This window comes from Lathamus discolor, chromosome Z (genome assembly GCF_037157495.1).
Source record: "Lathamus discolor isolate bLatDis1 chromosome Z, bLatDis1.hap1, whole genome shotgun sequence".
Lineage (NCBI taxonomy): Eukaryota > Metazoa > Chordata > Aves > Psittaciformes > Psittacidae > Lathamus > Lathamus discolor.
The window spans coordinates 55,194,006-55,212,667 of record NC_088909.1 but is presented as its reverse complement, the minus strand read 5'-3'; the positions used below and the strand labels follow the sequence as shown (position 1 = coordinate 55,212,667).

The 18,662-nt window shown below is 43.8% G+C and overlaps 1 protein-coding gene across 2 annotated transcripts in view; it reads left to right on the top strand.

Annotated features, from left to right (window-relative positions):
- Positions 1-18,293, top strand: part of MUSK (muscle associated receptor tyrosine kinase) — a 56,762-nt gene extending 38,469 nt beyond the window's left edge. The window contains exons 10-16 of one of the 2 annotated variants that reach the window (XM_065661704.1): positions 1,079-1,254; positions 1,675-1,698; positions 2,240-2,248; positions 6,467-6,647; positions 6,977-7,168; positions 12,532-12,680; positions 14,626-18,293. In XM_065661704.1, coding sequence (XP_065517776.1) covers positions 1,079-1,254; positions 1,675-1,698; positions 2,240-2,248; positions 6,467-6,647; positions 6,977-7,168; positions 12,532-12,680; positions 14,626-15,302 — 1,408 coding nt within the window. In that variant the 3' untranslated portion in view covers positions 15,303-18,293. Of the gene's footprint in view, positions 1-1,078; positions 1,255-1,674; positions 1,699-2,239; positions 2,249-3,971; positions 4,061-4,397; positions 4,558-6,457; positions 6,648-6,976; positions 7,169-12,531; positions 12,681-14,625 lie in introns of both variants that reach the window. The other variant, XM_065661705.1, reaches the window with a different exon arrangement.
- The last annotated feature ends 369 nt before the right edge of the window (positions 18,294-18,662 follow it).

Here is an 18,662-nt window from a genome sequence, read left to right as displayed (position 1 = left end):
CTCATGGCCATCTATTCTTCCCCAAACTGTTGTATAAGTAAAGAGACTGCATCAGCCCATTGGCTGATGAATTTGGTTAAAATCTTCACCATGAACCCCAGAGATACCTCTCTTCATTGGTGTGTGGTGGTCGGAAAGGGTGTGGATCAGCAAAGGGCCTCAGCTGAGCTCAGCAAAAGCAATCTCTGCACATAATCTCAAAGCTGGTTTTGCAACCGAGGTTCTCAAGAATGAGTACATAAATGAGTAAATCACTCATAAATCGAGTAATGCAACAAATCCTCAAACTTACCAGTTTGGTACAGTTGTTGCGTTTTTTTTTTGTTTCCCTCCGTTTTTTTTTTGTTTTTTTTTTTTTTTTTGTAGAGCACGTTTTTCTGACTTAGCCTTCTTTATTAGCAGTTTCTGATCTAAGGAACAGTTAAACAATCAAAAACCCCACTTCTTGTCAGCGAATGTTTCACATTGTTACGGAGGCAATACATTAGCTAGGAGGCAGTTAGGTCTCTTGTTTTACGTGGCACTGTAAAGGTTTTGCTGCAGACAGCTGACACATAAAAAAGGAACTAAAAGTTTTCTGTGGAGAAAAAAAGACAATTAGATGGATGATTCTGTGAGATTAAAAACAGGCAAATAGTTTAAGGAGATGAAGTATTGCATCTCACCTGTTGTCTTTATTAGATGACACTTTAGTGTGCAATTTACAGAAGACAGGTGAGATTTTCAGAATGTACTAAAAATGCTAAGATAAACTCTGGGCATGATGTTTATTAGTAGAAAATGTGAATATATCTGTAGGAAAAGATGGGAATGACCTCTTCACAGACTGCGATATGTGTTGTGAGCATAACCCTGCTTCATAAAAAATGTAGTTTTGTAGGTTTCCTAAAGGAAGCTGCTGCATTTTATACAGATTTTCCTTTATGGTTTATGAGCCAGAAAGACTGGCTTAAAGTCATAACCCTGTTAATGGATTTCTGTCAGCCTGCATAACCCCTGCACACATAACTGCTAAGTGCAGCCATTGTTATCAAGGCATTGACTGCTATATTTCACTGTTTTTTGCAAAATAATGTAGAGAGAATTGCCTTGCTGTAAAGGATCTCTACTGCTTTAAGGAATGGCTCTCAATGGAGGAAAACTCTCAGAAGGGGATTTACAAACCAGGGCTGATATTGCTAACTCTTCCTGAATGCAACAGGCTGCCCAGCCTGCACCAGGACCCCAGCGCCTGCACCCGCATCCCTTTCTTTGGTAAGGTGGCACATGCTGCCCGTTGTTTGGAGAACTGTGCTCTTGATGAGGGAGTGGGGAAGGATCTGATCCATAACTTACACCTAAAGGAAAGCCTGATGGTGGCTATACTCCTGTCAGTGCCTGTGGGTGAAACTGTGACAGCTTCATTGGCTGCTTGCCTGTCTCATCCAACCAGTGTGAGGGAAAAATCCCTCAGGTAAATAAAGCCTAGCTCTTTATTGAGAAGGTCATAACAATCTCATCGCCAAAATCGGTCTTAATGATGGCAAAATTACCATTCAGATGCCACTGCAAAGAAGCAAGCTGCTTAAGCAGTGCTGGGAGGGAACTTCTTCCCACAGCATGCTCCTGAGATAGCACCCAGTTACGTCATATCCTGGACAACCCCTCCTTACATCATGTATTGTATTTTTACAGATTTTAAGAAGGAGAATATAACCAGTAAGTAGACTCCTCCAGGCTCTATATTTCTAGAGATGGGCATGATGTTCTTTGTTGAGGATGCAGCTTGCACAGCATTTTTGTGTTTTGTTCTGGTCCTAGCTGGATAGATTCAGGTTATTACCAGGGAATGCCTGAGTTTCCACGTCCAAGGCACGGGGAAACACATTCCCAGCTCTTCAGAGCCTGGCAAGAAAGTAGAATGGTAATTGTTAAAGCCTATTAGAGAGGCATGGTGCTTTTAGGTGGTATGGTCCCTTCCAGCTGTTTCCCCTTCTTTCTACCCATTCACTCTAGGTTTGCTTTACCCATATTTAGTATTTTTGATACATCCCAGCCTTCTGTGCTGTTACTGATACTGACATGGTTACCTACATCAAGCTGGCCTTGCACTTTGCTTCTATTAGCTCTGAATTCTGGCTGTTTCTCGTGTTACTCTCAATGACCAGTGATGCGATCCAGCCACCCCCCACAGTGCTGCTATGACTTCTGTCAGCCTCCTGCCCAGCTGCTGGTCCTTGGTTGAAACATGCACATCCAGCTTTTCCGAGTGACATGCAACTGCAGTTTTAAAACTCAGCCACTGAACTTGTCTGATTGGAGAAGGAATAACCTCCTTCCTGCCATGCTTCTCAGCAGGCAAAGTCAGCAGATTTGGCAGTGGCAGGCACCTTCTGCATGGAGGGAGAAAGTGAAAAAGTGAAATGGAGAGTTTCATGGAATTTACTTTCCTGGGAAGGACTTGGCTCTACCTGCCCACACAACCCCCAGGCACCAAGTGCTGTATACCTGTAGACAAGTTCTTTAGTGCCCAATGGGCATGCAAGCATCATGCCTAATGCTTACAGCCCACAGCTGCAGCCATCCCCTCCCTGGGGAAAGGAGCACAAGGGACAAATGCTAGCAAATGAGTGGTGCAGTCATGGGCTGGTTTCAGCACATTGGTTTGCAAGTTCAGGACATGGTCTCCCTCTCCTTTGTAAATATGTCACCTTTTTGTCAGCTGTCACAGTATTTTCCCAGAGTGGCATTGCACAGGTGCATGCTATTGGGTCATGAATCAGGAGATGTAACAGTAACATTCTTGTGATATTTCCCCTTCTTTTTCACTTTGGATTCACCCTTATGTACACGAAGATTTGGGAGCATAAATGGAAACATTTTCTAGCTTGTCCATCGAAGTTATTCATTAAACCCAGTTGGACCATCTTTGCTATTCCTTCGGTCCTCATTATAGCAAAAGTATGTACAACAGCACCTGCATTTTGCAAGGACTCGGATTCTTCTTAAATGTTGCTGCTGTCCCTAAAACTCTCCACATTGCTCCTTGAAGGTGTTACACTGAAGTTTATTTCAGATGTGTGCAAAAGTTTTTCTCATATTGGATACTAGCTGAGTCATGAGGCAGGTTTTAGGCACTGCTTTTTTTTGCCTTTGAATGTCAGACATTTAAAAATGATGGGCTCAGATAAACAGCTGTGTATTAGGGCAGCTTAACAAGATTTTACCCCCCAGAAGGGAGTATAGGTGCTGGCCATGTGGGGGTTGTTAGCTTGGTGCAGATGTGAGGCATAACGTGGTAACTTACATATCAGTAAAAGGAGTCCAAGTCTGAGCATTTTACTTTTCATTTGTGATAAGTTAAGTGTGCTCATGAAATTAATGGTCACTCCTTTACTGAGGTGTTTGGATGCCCTGGGCTATGGGAACACATGCTGGAAATCATAGGCTTTTTCCAAATATTCAGTCTAAGAAGACAAGCAAGAGGCAGCAGGAGGTATAGCAGTATGGGAATTTATGAATCTCAGCCCTCTCTTATTGTCCCAGGAATATGGATGTTTTCCTGCTAGGGCACCTGTAAGAGTGCAGGCTGGAAATCATGTAATCATTGCTGCGATTTGCTTTCTGTCTTGGCATAACATGGATGGCTTCACTGTGGTTGTGCTCTGCACTGCCAGTGTGGAAGGGCTGTGAACTGGGTAAATGCAGCACAACCATCGCAGGTGCATGGCCTGTTTCCTCAATCTGAAAGAGCTATAGTTCCCTCTTTGGAGTTTTGCAGATTTGATCTAATGTATTGATCTCAAAATCCATTTGAGTGCCAACAGGAGGCTAAGCAGTTCCCTGCCTGCAGTTGTCTGGTCCTTATATGCACTTCAGATATGTTGCTGATTGCCACATGCTCTTGTGTAATGACATGAAGTTTATTTCTGTGAGTCTCTGCTGCCGACATTGTCTGAGGTGCTTGATCCCATGTTTGTTTTTTTTCCCAGGGACTTGCTACACTGGCAATGGACAGTTTTACCAGGGCTGGGCCAACGTCACTGTCTCTGGCATTCCCTGCCAGAAGTGGAGAGACCAGGTGCGCACCAGTGTGAGACCTACTGAATGGAGACCCATGGTCGAGGTCTGCTTCTCCTAGGAGTTTCCCAGAGCTGGGCAGCCCAGTCCCAGTGGCTGAGCAGGGGACAGGTTGCTTTCATTCTTGAGCTCTCCGGTTCTTCACACCCTCTTCATATTTCAGTCTGCAAGTTCCCCTTTCTGTGACAGAATGTGTTCTCTGTCATTCTGGCAGGCCACTGAAAGGCTGTTTTACCTCAGCCTTTCTTTGCTCCTCTGTTTTTTTGGTTTTGTTTTGATAATACCAGAAGGAAAAAGATTATACTGAAACAGTAATCCAATTTGTTTCCTGCCTCAAGGCTCCCCATTTGCACAGGAGGACTCCTCAGGTTTTCCCTGAGCTGTCTGATGCTGAGAATTACTGCCGCAATCCAGGAGGTGAGAACGAACGTCCCTGGTGCTACACAAAAGACCCATCCGTGACCTGGGAATACTGCAACGTGTCTCCTTGTGGAGATGGTAGGCAACTACAATTTATGACTTCTGTCACTGTTGTTTGGGGTCATGCAAAGTGTTTGCATCATGACCACACCAGCCTGTCCCATGTCCAGGATTCAGTCAGTCCTGGTTCTTCATATAGATTCACTCAGCACCTTTAACCAGAAGATATAACATGCACCTTAAATGACTATGAAGATAGGCAAATTGAGCTTCTTATCCCATATTATGTTAAAGCCAAAGGATAAAATCAAATTTCCAGTGGTATTGTGAAAACCGGTTTTGCCACACTGTGTTCTGAGGACAAGGTAGGGTTTGGGGCTATTTTCCAAAGTTGTTTTTCTTCTGGCAATTTTTTTCAACAACAGAAAAACAAACCTAACTAAAAAAAATCTGGAAAAGATATCTTTGCTCTGTTATGTTGGAATTAAGTCTTTCTGTTATTTACTTTCCAAGGAATAGAATAATTTTTGAAATGTATTGCATCCAAGATGCAGAGTTTCTGGACAGCAGTGTTAGGAAAGAAGACAATAATGCTTGCAGAGAGCAGGCTGCTGTGGACTTAAGGGAACACAAGTCAGAATCAGTTTAGCTGGCCTTGAAAAGAATGATTTCAATTTCTTTCTGTTCTCAGTCATTGAATGTGCAGATTAGATTAGATTTTCTGCAGTGTCTCAGAAAGTACCCAGCAGGTGTTTACATTAATATTATTACTTTTTTAATTATACAGCCAAATGTATTTTACACTCATTTGCCATATTTGCCCCATAAGGTCACCAAGATGCAAATTGCTGGAGGCAAGGAGATATTTCAGGAAAGTATCACTGTGTACTTACTTGGTATTACACTCCTCACTGAAGATTCCTTTCAGGACATATGATACATTGTGGTCCACATTTGCAGACCATTGATCTTTCCCACTGCAGACTACTATATTTGAATACTGTTGAGACCATCAGATGTGAGTTCCTATCTGTATATCTTGCAAACATTCCTTACCAGCTCAATGGGAACTGTTTCTTGGTCTTTACGAGATCCTGAGTTTTCATATTTGCTAAGCAAAACCAGGTTTTTCTTCCTGCAAACCAAGCTTCCCTAGGTATGGTCCACTCATGCAATCATCTGGTTGTATCTGTAATGTCAGTAACTCTCAGGACATCATAGAACAATGGAACCAACTAGGTTGGAAAAGACCTCTAAGACCATCAAGTCCAACCACTACCCCAGGACTGCCAAGTCTGTCTCTAAACCATGTCACTGAGGGCCTCATCTACACGTTTTATTAATGCTTCCTGGGACGGTGATTCCACCACTGCCCTGGGCAGCCTGTTCCAACGTCTGAGCACCTTTCAGTGAAGAAATTTTTTCTAATACCCAGTTAAACCACTCCTGTCACACCTCAAGGCTATTTCCTCTTGTCCTATCACTTGTTACCTGGGAGAAGAGACTGACCATTTCCTCTCTCCATCCTCCCTTCAGGTAGCTGTAGAGAGTGACAAGGTCCTACCTGAGCCTTCCCTTCTCCAGACTAAACAACCTAGTTTCTTCAGCTGCTCCTCATCAGACTTGTGCTCCAGGCCCTTCACCACCTTCATTACCCTTGTCTGGGCCCACTTCAGCAGCTCAATGTATCTCTTCTAGTGAGGAGCTCAGAGCTGAACACAGGATTTGAGATGCGGCCTTACCAGTGCCAAGTGCACTGCCGAATGATCACTGCCCTGGCCCTGCTGGGCACGCTATTGCTGATACAGGCCAGGATGCTGCTGGCCTTCTTGGCTGCCTGGGCACAAGCTGGCTCATGTTCAGCCAGATGTCAGTCAGCACTCCCAGCTCTCTCATTAGGCTGACTTCATTAATAACTCCTAACAAAAGCCCTATAAACTAGCAGAAGCATAACCTTTTGGTTTTGTTTGCATTACAGCGTCATTAGCACTAGGAACAAGAAAACCAAATGGAGAGACTCCAAATCTGCCACCTCCTCTTCCATTTTCCCCTACATACTCCATGACTGTTATCATCTCAATCATCTCCAGCTTTGCCTTGGTCGTGATCCTCAGCATTGTGACCTTGGTTTGCTGCCGCCAGCGGAAGCAGTGGAAAAACAAAAAAAGGTAAACTTAAGGACTTAATTTGAGGTAACAAATACTGCTTTGAAAGAGGGCTTGCCTATTTTTGAGAGCATAGTCCCATTAATGCATGTTAGACAGGGAGCAGTCCTCCCTTTGCCTATGGCAGCCCAGTGCAAGCTCTGGTGAGTCCCTGTGGCCTAGTGGCTATTTTGGGGACACGGCATGACATCTTGCTGCAACACTTTCAACAGCCCTGCTGCACCTCCCTTTCCCATTCTGCAAGAAACCAGCCTGGAGAAGATGCAGATAGATAGGTATCTCCTGGCTGAGGGCTATGTGCATACTGACTGGAAACTGCTCCATCATTTCAGAGAGTCAGAGACACCAACACTCACGACTCTGCCCTCCGAACTCCTCCTGGACCGGCTGCACCCCAACCCAATGTACCAAAGGATGCCCCTTCTCCTCAATCCAAAATTGCTCAGCCTGGAATACCCCAGGAATAATATTGAATATGTGAGAGATATTGGGGAAGGAGCATTTGGGAGAGTCTTCCAAGCAAGGTAAGTGGCTTGTGTGTGAGTCTTCACCTGGAGGTACCAGGGAAGAATTTGCAGTCAGGCGACCGCTTTATCTGGGCACTGGAAATGGTTCATTCATTCATTCTCTCAAACCAAGATCAAATGCATGTGCACCAAATCATATATTCGGGCTTAAATTATTGTTTCTGTTGTCCGTTGCTTTGTGTTGATTATTTGTTAAACTTTTGTCACAAATGGCTCTTTTGTTTTCTCTAGTAGACATAATGTTTTACTCACATACCAAAGTCTGGTGTAAAAACTTGGCTAAATTTATCATCACTCTTTTTGCCAAAGTATTGCTTCTGACATGTGATTTATTGTGAAATCCTTGCATTTCCCAGTCAGTGTGTCGTGTCCTCTGTTATAATGCCAACACTGGCCAGTAACCACCACAGAGGGCAATGTGTCATGCTACAGTTAGGTCCTGACCCAGTTTCCATTTGATTCAGTGGCAAAACCAAACCAAACCAAAAATCCCCTAAAAACCCAACACACTTAGGCCAATTTTTCATGTGTGCAAGAGTGTCCCGTTTTAGTTACTCATTATTCTTGGAATTTGCAGCCATTGTTGCCTGTTTTGAATTTAAGGTATTAGATGAGATCCCAGTTCTGTTAAATCTCATGGGAGATGAGATCATGCACTTCTTCAAATGTGAAAAATATTTAATAGAAAACCCCAGCGATGGACCTAGTCCTACCTGGACTGAGGTGGATGGAGGGTGTCTTGTTAACCTGGGCAGTGTCCATAATTTCTGCAGAACAGTTTTTCGTCAGTACTAGGGTCCTTGGAAAAATCCATCCCCAAATTCCTGAAAGTGGTCAGACTGTCCAGTTCTATGTTTATTTAGGACAGTTATCTTTGTCTTGTACTGTTAACAAATCTGGGATGTGGCTGATTTTGTAGTGTATCTGGAGTTGTGTATGATGACCTCAAAAGAACAGGGGAGTGTCAGAGTCCCACCACAGGCCAAGACCTGCCTGGTGGAACTTCTCCCATTGACTTCAAAGTCAGATACTTTTAATGTTTATGATTATGCTGTTGATGTACCTGCTAGGAAATGAGCTATGCTCGTGTTAAATGGGTTGAAGAGCAGCGAAAGAGTTTCAATGGTTGGGATGGATTTTTTTCTTACGAAGGGATGCATTTTTTTCTCATGGAATAAATGCAGGCATGCTTTTCTTTAACACAGGAGAATAACACACTAAAAAAGTTTGAAGGGCGTGAGTGGAAAAATCACAGATGCTTAGCTTGTAATTGATTGCTAGCCTGGATGGCAAAGCTGAACATGTCTCATCTTGAAAAGAGAGCAAAGCTATAGAAACCACTTCACAGCTAAGCTTGGGTCACTGCCTGTGAGATGGCAGAGGGGTACAAGGCAGCCCTCATCCCAGCCTCAGCACAGCACTCAGGATGCTGTGTAGAGTATTGCCTTTCCACTGGCATGGCTGGGGTCCTCACCACACTGTGGGTGCACAAGCAGTCTTCCTGCCAAGTGCTGCTTCAGCTCTGTGCTGGAAATTTCAGGATAATTTAAGCATTGCACAGACCTTTCTGAGCTGGAAATGGTTCTCGCTCACATTGGTCAGGACCTCTAAAATGATGTTCAAATGTCACTAAAGCTGGGTTAAGCAAGTGCTAAAGTGGTGTAAACACCTTTGATGTGGATTTCATCTACTACAGTACTGCAATCTCTTTTAATTAAACCTTTTTGCTATTGACAGTGGAAGAGGGAGAAAAAGAGAAGGGAATGAAAAATAGGCAGCACATCTTCCTAGCCAGCATTTGCAAAGTGGATTGTACCATGCTACCATGCCCTAAGAAACCCTTACTTTCTGTGGTTCAGGAAAGGAGCCACAGAAAGATTGCTTTTGAGGGGCTTCCTTATTCGTATCTCTAACAAAAGTCCCTCCAAAGCCTTATATTTCCAGGGAACAGTTAGGCCACTGGCATTTCTGTGCAGCACTGGCACATCAGTGCAGATTGCTGGTCCAGTAGTACCAGCTGTGCATCCCTGCAGGTTAGTGAAGTTATCACAACTCAAATTGATTGCCTTCCCATCTCAGATGGATAAAATGTACTTGTCTGCATGTGTTAAATGGACATCTTGAGCTAAGTTTAGCAACCCTTTTACTTCTCCTGTTCTCATGTTTCTCCCTCTCCTGTAAACACAGGTCTCTGCATGGTGCCAACAATGTCTTTGCCAGTTGGCTTGCTGTGAGTCCTGATTCAGTGTTTACTCACTCCTGGGTCAAGCAACATGTTAGGACAGGAAGTGTCTGGCTATCGTTTACTAGCTTCTCCTGAAAAGCTGCTGTCTTCACTGGAGGCAGCATCACAATGAAAGGATGAGGAAGTAATCAGATATCCTTCAAATAAGATTTAGGATCCAGCTCAGGTCTGTTCTGACTGACTCATGATGGCCAACTCAGGATCATCTGCCTCAGGGAGGACCATGCTGGCGCCACACGCTACCAGAGCACCAGCCCTGTACAGTTCAACTCAGACCAGCGTGCAAGTTTTCACACAGAGATGGAGTTGCATGGTCCAGGCTAAGATTGCCTAAAAGCCTTGACATGGGGTCTTTGCTAGCAGGCCAGTAGACCTCTACTGCAAAGGCACAGCTCATCATCTCTTCAAGAGGCAAAGCTGTCCTCAAGGTCAGAGGTTCTCTGACAGGAGTCTCCTTGTGTTCTTTCCAAGTGAAAAGGGTGTTTCTTTGACCTGCTTTCTCAAATATAGCTGAAAAACAGTGTGGATGTTAATCCAAAATACTGTCAACAAAAGGAGCCCCTGCTAATTAAGAGCACTCTCCTGACCACATATGAATTTCTCCAAAGAACAGGGTAAAGACAGGTCTGCATCATCCCCAGTAAATGTTATTTGCATCATTTACTTATCTAACAGAAGCTACCCAGCTGTGATACTGATGAAGATGGGGGACAGGACGCAATCTCAAATACAGGTTCAAGCTGCTCCTGGCTTTTTTAATGCTCTTGAAAGAAAACCTGATTGAAACTTGAAGTCAGGCACTCTCTGAAAGTAGGCTCAGAGTGAAAACCCTGGCTGCACTTCTGCTTAGTTCTTTGAATGGCAGGTACCTAAAAGCCAAATGTTGCCAGTGTTGCACAAATCATTGATGGTGAAGGTGAGGACAGCTGATGTCTGTCCTGTGCACAGTGGATATTTTTTCTAAGCATTTAGATAATCATGAGAGAGGAAACCCAAGGTAATTTCTGTTAATGTTGCCCAGCTTTGTGAGAAATTTACCTATTTTGTAGAAAGCACTCCATGTTCCACCCTGCTGCCAGAATTCTCCTGGTTAATTTCAGAAGCAGTGGCTTCCCCTTGTTCCCTTGCAGATGTGCCCCTATCCGTTTTTCAAACTGTATTTTGGGCATCAAAGAGGTCAGGTTCAACAGCTCTCTGCAAAAACTGCACAGTTTGTCCTTGTTCCAGATCAGTGTGAATTTCCCAGGTCTGCTAAGAACTGGGCTGAATCAGCACACATTGCCAAGGGTGAAATTACTTGCTGTTGCCTAAAGGCCCATTAAAAGGCTTTGAGCAGCTTAATCTCACTTAAGTTACATTTAAGTTAGTTTACATTACAGGATTTCAATGAAGGGTAGATGGATGGGTGTACTTCAGGCTTTAGCCTGGAGTGAGTTTCTCCTTCCAAAGCATGGAAGGTGGAGCTGTGTCTGCCTTTGCTTTGGCACTGCACTAGGTCTGCTAGCCAGTGATGAGTGGTAATCTACAATGAGGCTGTTAGGAAGAGATAAAGGCCCTTCTATTTTTACTTTTAAGTACTCTACTGGTTTCTTTAGGCTGTTGCTGCTGACTTTCTCCAGTGCTGGTATTAGACAGCAGCTGGTAGGTGCTGGTACTTCTTCCCTCCTCCTGGACTGGAAGCTTGCTGCCAGCACTGAGGGAAAAAACTCAAGACATTTTGCTATAAGGGAGGCAGTAGCAGACAAGTGTGGAGCCTGCTTCTCTGCTCCAGCACACCAGACCTCCTCACCCTAGTGTCTCAACCACGATCTGGCCACCTGTGAAATTCCTTTCTGGATGGGCACCCTGCCATCTTCTGACATTTGACATTTACAGCATCCAAGTGCAACTGTTGCAACTGCCATATGTCTCAAGTAGATGACAAGGAAACTGGAAGTTTGCTTTGGAAATCGGAACCTCTTCTTGGGGCTACTGAGCAGTAAAATAACCTGGCATTTGAGCAATGGGAGGACAGTCAGGCTGGCATAGTAACATGACACGTAAATGGGAGCAACACTCCATGGGATCTGGCTAGATGCATGTAAGGAACGTGTTCTAAGTGCAGGACTCTTGGGAAGAATTTGCATGGGCAACAAAATGCGTGTCTGAAGTTTGACGCATGTTTGAAGAGTGGGAAGTTGCTCTTCTTTGACAACAGCTACCTTTAAATCTTTGGCAAGCCCATGTAATTAAACTTTTGATGGTGCATTGACCTTTGGATAAGAAACCAAAATGAGTCTGTAATTGCTCTAAGTCAGGAAGCTGTGTTTCCTACAGTTTTGCTTCTCTAAGCTCTAGCCGAATATTCAATCGTGTCTTATTCAGACAGGGCACATGTATGCTTTGTCCCTTCTGGCCTGTCACCTGTTTCCACAAGACTTCCGGAAACAACTATTTCCTATACCTCAGCTCCACCATATTAAATTCAGCTGAAATTAGCTAATGCTTTATAACATGTTGAATTACAGGCGCACACACACAAACAGAACAGTGGCAAAAGGCTATTTTCCTTACAAACCCAGGGAAACATATTTACTGTAATTATTACTTCCCCTCTAATAGTAGCCAGATGTACCAATGCCACTGTGGTGCCAGGTATGGGACAAGACACAGCAAACAGGCTTTTTCAACATTTTCATATAAACCAGGTTTATTTTTAGCTCTGGTATGGTCAGTCATTACACCATTATTATTAGTGAATTATTTGGAATAATGAGTCCATCCTGCTTTCCACGAAGTCCTAACCCAGGAAGAAGCTATTGCTTACCAGCCTGTTAGTTACTTAACTCTTTACTAGACATCATAAAGATCCTGTAAGCAGTAAGAGCAGTGATAAAAAGGAGCTGTACTGGATTTAGTCTACCCTGAACTAAACTAAATGTCTCTGTACTATGCAATGCAGGCATACTCAAGAGGTGAAGATGGTCTTTCATGTGTCTTCAGTCAGTGCTGGGGCCTTCCACCCTTTTTTTCTTTTTTTCTTCTATCAGCCTATCCTTTCGCACCAGAAGCAGAGCCTACATTTAGTGTGCATGCATCCATTACTGATGCTTTCCTTTCTGTCTTCTCCTTGCAGGGCACCAGGGCTGCTGCCATACGAGCCTTTCACAATGGTGGCAGTGAAAATGCTGAAGGAGGAAGCATCTGCAGACATGCAGGCTGACTTTCAGAGAGAGGCAGCCCTAATGGCAGAGTTTGACAATCCAAATATCGTCAAGCTTTTAGGTATCTGGATAAGGCACCCATGTACAGTGTACCACCTTCTGCAAATCTGCTATGGGGTTGTTGGGGGTGCAGGGGTGAACACGCATTCAGTGCTGGTGAGCTTTTCTATGTGCCACTGCATGCTCTGCTAATTTTTCCACCAGAACAAGTCTCAAAATGTAGGTCTGATGCTGTTGCCTTAACAGGATGGTGCATTGTAATAAAACCTCCTTGTCCTGCACTGAGTGTATTGTTGATCATCTTGTTGCCTAGCTCTGCTTACATTTTTTTAACACTGGCACATGTCTTCAGGGAAAGCACAAAGTCCCTGGAGCTGTGATTTATTTTACAGGCACTTAAAAAGAACCAGACACAACTCTAGTTAATTTTATGGGTCCCCCTTACTATTGTGATGTCTGAACAGTCACCAGCACTGAAAAAAACCCAAAATGAAACAAATAAACAAGAAAAGCCAACTTCAAAAATGGGCTCTTCCTTCCCTCCCCTCTCTAGCTGAAAGGAAACCTTGGTTTATTGGGTTTTTAGAAAGTCTCAATGCTGCAGCTTGGCTAATGGTTCACTTTCTCTGGAGAAAGCTGCTTACCAAATTTTATTTCAGTAAATTTTCAGTAGATGTTGCTAGCCATCTTCATCTGGCAGTCCTGCTCTAAATTATTGTATGCAGACCCGATCCGTGCAAACAGGAAGCTGAGATCCTAATTTATTTCAATAGGAAGCTGCACAAAATTTGGAAATACATAAATCCCGGGTTTGGGAAAGCTGGGTTGATGCAAGTGCTTTAGCTACAGAAATGAAAAGCAGGAAATGCCCCAAACTCAAATAAACATTGTATTTATTGTCGATACACTTTAGGTCAGGAAAGGGTGAAAGTACAGGAGCAAACTAGCTTCAGATCATTGGGATGTGGAGAAAAGACATGTTGTTGAAGACAGCTTAGACGATAAAGCTCTTGCATACACTCCTCATGCTTGTCAGATCTTTATTTTATCACACTGGGTACAGCCATCTGTTTCCTCAAAGATTCAACTGGTAGGTCATCAATGAGAATTTCAGAGTTCACAGATTCAGCAATTGCTAGATGATGGCCCTAAGAAAGCAAAACACATACATTTTAAATGCTGGGTATTGCTTGTTGGCAACTTAATAATAGGCATGCAAAAATTTTTGCCGTGTCATTGTATGCTCAATAAAAACAGTGTCAGTGGGGTCCTGTATTGATGCTGTCCCCCAGTAAAGCTGGTGTAGGTCCAAGCATGTGCCCTTCAGGAGGACTAAACTCTGCATGTATCAGATGTGGCAAATCTCTCCTTTCTGATGTCTGTTTTTAATTTTTCTTTTGTTTTTGAATATTTGTCATGACAAAAGGCATTTCTAGAAACAGTATTATTTGCATGAGCTTATGAGCAGAAGAAGTTGTAGTGGGAGTGTCTTTGCATTTCCAGTATCCCGATGAACCCTTGAACATGCCCCTTATGCTTACCCTGAAGTCTTCCTGCATATGTGTAGCCCCTAGATGAATATAAATACAGTAATCACAACAAACAAAAGAATTAAAAAAATACCTTAATCAGAACTACAAAGGTTACTTCCTGAAAGTTTTTCCTTCCAGTTGCACCTGGGAAAAGGCAATATTTCTGTTAAGCAGGACTGGGCTCTTAACTGAGCATAGCTCCGAAAGCATATCTCGTTCCTGGGATTCCAGAAAAATCAGGCAACTGCATGTCTTGTTAGCATCTCCCATGGAGCTCAGCATTAGATACCTGGTTAAGGACCTTCGGAGACTCAACGGGATACATGCATTCTTGATGGTATTTGCATGCTTCTCCTTTCTCTCTGCCCCTTCATGCACTGTTGAAAGTCTCCCCTTTCTGTAAGTATTTCTGTATTTTTTTGTTTTGCACAACAGAACCCAAATAACCTGTGTGGTGCATCTATCTTCTTCCAGGTGTTTGTGCTGTTGGGAAACCGATGTGCCTGCTGTTTGAGTACATGGCCTATGGGGATCTAAATGAGTACCTGCGTGACCGCTCACCCCGCAACCTCTGCAGCCTGGTGCATGAGAGCCTGGATGAGAGGATCTGCCTCCCCAACCCCCTCACCTTGTGCTGCACCAGCCAGCTCTGCATTGCCAAGCAGGTGGCTGCTGGAATGGCGTACCTCTCTGAGCGCAAGTTTGTCCACCGGGATTTGGCTACCAGGAACTGCCTGGTGGGGGAGAACATGGTAGTAAAAATAGCTGATTTTGGTCTCTCAAGGAACATGTATTCAGCTGACTATTACAAGGCAAATGAGAATGACGCCATCCCCATCCGCTGGATGCCCCCTGAGTCCATTTTCTACAACCGCTACACCACAGAGTCTGATGTGTGGGCCTATGGGGTGGTGCTGTGGGAGATCTTCTCCTACGGCATGCAGCCTTACTACGGGATGGCTCACGAGGAAGTCATCTACTATGTAAGGGATGGGAATGTCCTCTCTTGCCCAGACAATTGTCCCCTGGAGCTCTACAACCTGATGCGCCTCTGCTGGAGCAAGCTACCTGCTGACCGGCCAGGCTTTGCCAGCATCCACCGCATCTTGGAGCGCATGTATGAGAGGGCTGTGGAAACCCTGTCGATCTAAGGGATGTGCCCTGTGTCGACCTGTCCAGACTGACTCAGACTGGCCCATGGGCTTGAGAATGGTAGCTCAACACAAAACTGCAGTTCAGGGGGAGGAGAAACAGCTCGTTCCTCTGCCAGTCAGGAAGTGTGGACTGCATTCTCCTGCAGTGGGCCATACATCCCTGGGTGGGAATGTCCCCTCCAAGTGACAGGACTGACCCCTGGCCATCAAGCTTGGACTCTTTGAGTCGACGAGGGTGCTGGCCATGCTAACTTGGTACCTATATTAGGCGTTCCCAGCAGTGCAGAGCTCCACAGGGAAAGCAAATCAATGTTTTGCTGGTGGCACCTCCTTGCCTAACAGGTCCCTTCAAGTCCCTCCATGTTTAAGCTCTCGGCTTTCACATTTTTCTTTCCTTTCTCATATGTTTTCATATTATTTAAGGAAAAAAAGGAAAGAGAAAAAAAAGGAAAGATTGCAAAGTGCAATCTTTTTGGGGATACTGTTGATTTTATTTTATTTTGGGGATACTATTTTATTTTTGCATACTCACTTCCTTTTGTAGAAAAAGGATGTTTCTGAAACCATAGGCCACTTTCTTTTTCCTTTTAGCTTCCACCTCCTTTCGACACTCATGAACATAACATTGGCAGAGTCAAAACAGGAACCTGCAGGACCACTGTCAGCCATCTGCATCTCATGTTACATGGATAGGCAAAATCCTGTCAAGCATGGAGCCTTACATTTTCAAAAGTGGGAAATCCACAGTGAGGTTCATTTGGTGTTAAGATCTCACACAAAATCTTGCCTCAAGCATTGCAGCCCATCTTTTCTGCCTTCCTCTGGAACAAAGCCATTTGGTGCTAAGGGAAAAATTCATCCCAAGAGCCTGGTCTTGCACCTGGTAGTTTTTTGAGGTGCATATATTTGCCTCTGCCTGCAGTATGGTCCCCAACGAGCTGAAAGCAGGGAGAAACTCAGCCCTTCTTGCAGAAATGTGTCAGGTTATGTTACTTATTTCTCTCCGTTTCCTTTCCAATCTTTCCCTCACGCTTCTGGTTTTCCTTTCCTGACAGCAGCCTCTAACCCCTGTAAGCCCCACTGCAATGTTTGCTGGCCACCTCACAGTCCTCAGCATTAAAGTCTGTTAGGTTTTGTCAGCCACCTGGCTGTTCATCCTGCCCTACAGTGGCAGGGATGAGAAGGCAGGTCTGGAGTGGTGGGAAGTGAGCTGCATCTCCAGCTGAGCAAAGGTGCCTGCAGCCTCTGCTGAGCTGAGCCCCAGTGCACAGCCTAGCAGCGGCTCCATCTCTGTAACGGAGGGTGCCTGTTCAAAAGCCTTGCAATGCATGCAGCAGCAGGAGTTTTATAACTCTGTTTAGAGAGGGCAGATTCAGACATTGTAAGTTGGTATTGGTGTGGGTCCAGGTACCCAGCATCTCCTCCTAACCTGGAAAGTATCTCACACCAAGGAAAGACGCAAGAACAAGTTGTAAAATGCCTACCATGTGAACAAACACACCCATTTACAGTCCAAAGGACAGTCTGCCTTCTAGGATCTTGGCACTGGCTCCAGTGATTCACTCTCCATTTCTCCCAGCTAGACTACTTTGAAACCATGATCATGATTTTCTTCTTGTTTTCATGTGGGGTGAAGTTAGATGCCTGTAATGTCACATGAAATGAAGTTTCTCTCACTTCCTTTGTGAAAGAAGGATTCCCACAAACTCAGAAGGGTAGACCCTTTCATTGTACTGTCCTAGCCCAAACCTTTCTCTTGGAGACTCCATATTCACATCAACATGGACCTGCAGTTATAATAGAGTGGAAAATTCAGTTTTCCTTGTGCAGCCTTTCAGCCTTTGCATTATAAGCATGTACTGAAATGTGTGGTAGTGAGTGACTGCAGGCCAGGATGGAAAATGAGTTGTAAGAGGAAAGAGATCATTTCAGGATTGAGTGACAGAGAAGCTCTCTGCAGCTTGCTGTCCAAGGATGATAATCACTTCTGCGTTGTGATCCAGCAGGAGGGCTTAGCACCTAAATGGTCATGTCCTTTGAGAATTAAATGGTAGATAGCCCTTCTGCTGCCTTAGCATGTAGTTAGATTTTACCCGCAGAGTTTCTTCCTGTTGTACAACTTTCGGCTTGCTAAAAGCTGAATGTTGAAATGTTTTTGGGATTTGCCTTCTTTCGCAGCTTTCTTTTCTCCTCTTTTTGTTTGAGACTTCTTTCTTTGATGTATATTACACAGTGTGATACTACAGAGACTTTTTCTGTGTAGCTATCACATAACTCAAATTATTTTGAATGGGAGCAAAATGAAGGGATTGTGAGAGAGTAGAAGAGAAAGAAAAAATATTTCTCAAAAAATTGTTTGGAAACAAAAATATTTATTAGTCTCTAATTTGAATTTATAATTCATGCAGAAATAGGATCAACCGAAAAAGAGCATTTCTAGTGCTTTGGTGGTAGTGGTTTCCACTGATGAAGGCAGAGGGAGCCTTGCAGTCAGTGGCATTGGATGAGAACCCTGAGAAGAAGAGGATATTCTGCGCATTTGATGTATCCTTTCTCTCTGGTCCTCTGTCTAGAGCATTTGCAGTACATATACAGATTTATCTTGTATGACATATTGTGAAATCTGATCAGCCAAGCAGCACAGAAATCCTTCATGTTCCTCCTGTGACTCTATTTAAGCAGTTTAATTTAAAATGCATATTAAAAGCATAAATCCCATAATTGATCGGACACTGTCTGCATCATGATCAAATTTGGTCTAGAGAAATTTCCTCTCAACCACATTGTGACTAAACTTAACTGTCTGGTCTCATTTTTCCAGGGGTATATACTAACAGTTATTCTGTGATTATTTGCTATACATTTCACGAATGATGGCTTTGAAAGGCATCCCAAGCAGAGATGTACATTTCTTATTATCCCAACCTGTGTAAGTCCTTGTGTGCAATATTTTATAAATAAAGAGATATGAGAAAAGGATAATATTAATTCTGATCTTCCTGTTCTCTTCCTTGTTTAGCACTGGATTTGTTTCTGAAAATGGATGCATTTCATTTTATTAAACCAGCCTTATTACAGTTTTAATATCTGAATAGCTATACTGTAGACAATTGCTGTTTAAAGTTAGCCTGCTGAGTGTGTTTTGGTGGCTTAAATTGGGTGCTATAGGAACACATTAAAAGACTACAGACAGAATGAGGCACTTCAGAAGAAGCAGCTGGTCAGATTGCTCTGGAGGAGGCTATTTTGCAGGGTGGTGTCCAGGTCAGAGTGGAGCACTATGCTCTCAGCAGGATCCTGTCCTGACACTAAAGATGCGAGGAGCAGTGAAGGTAGGATGTTTTCGCAGCAGCTTGG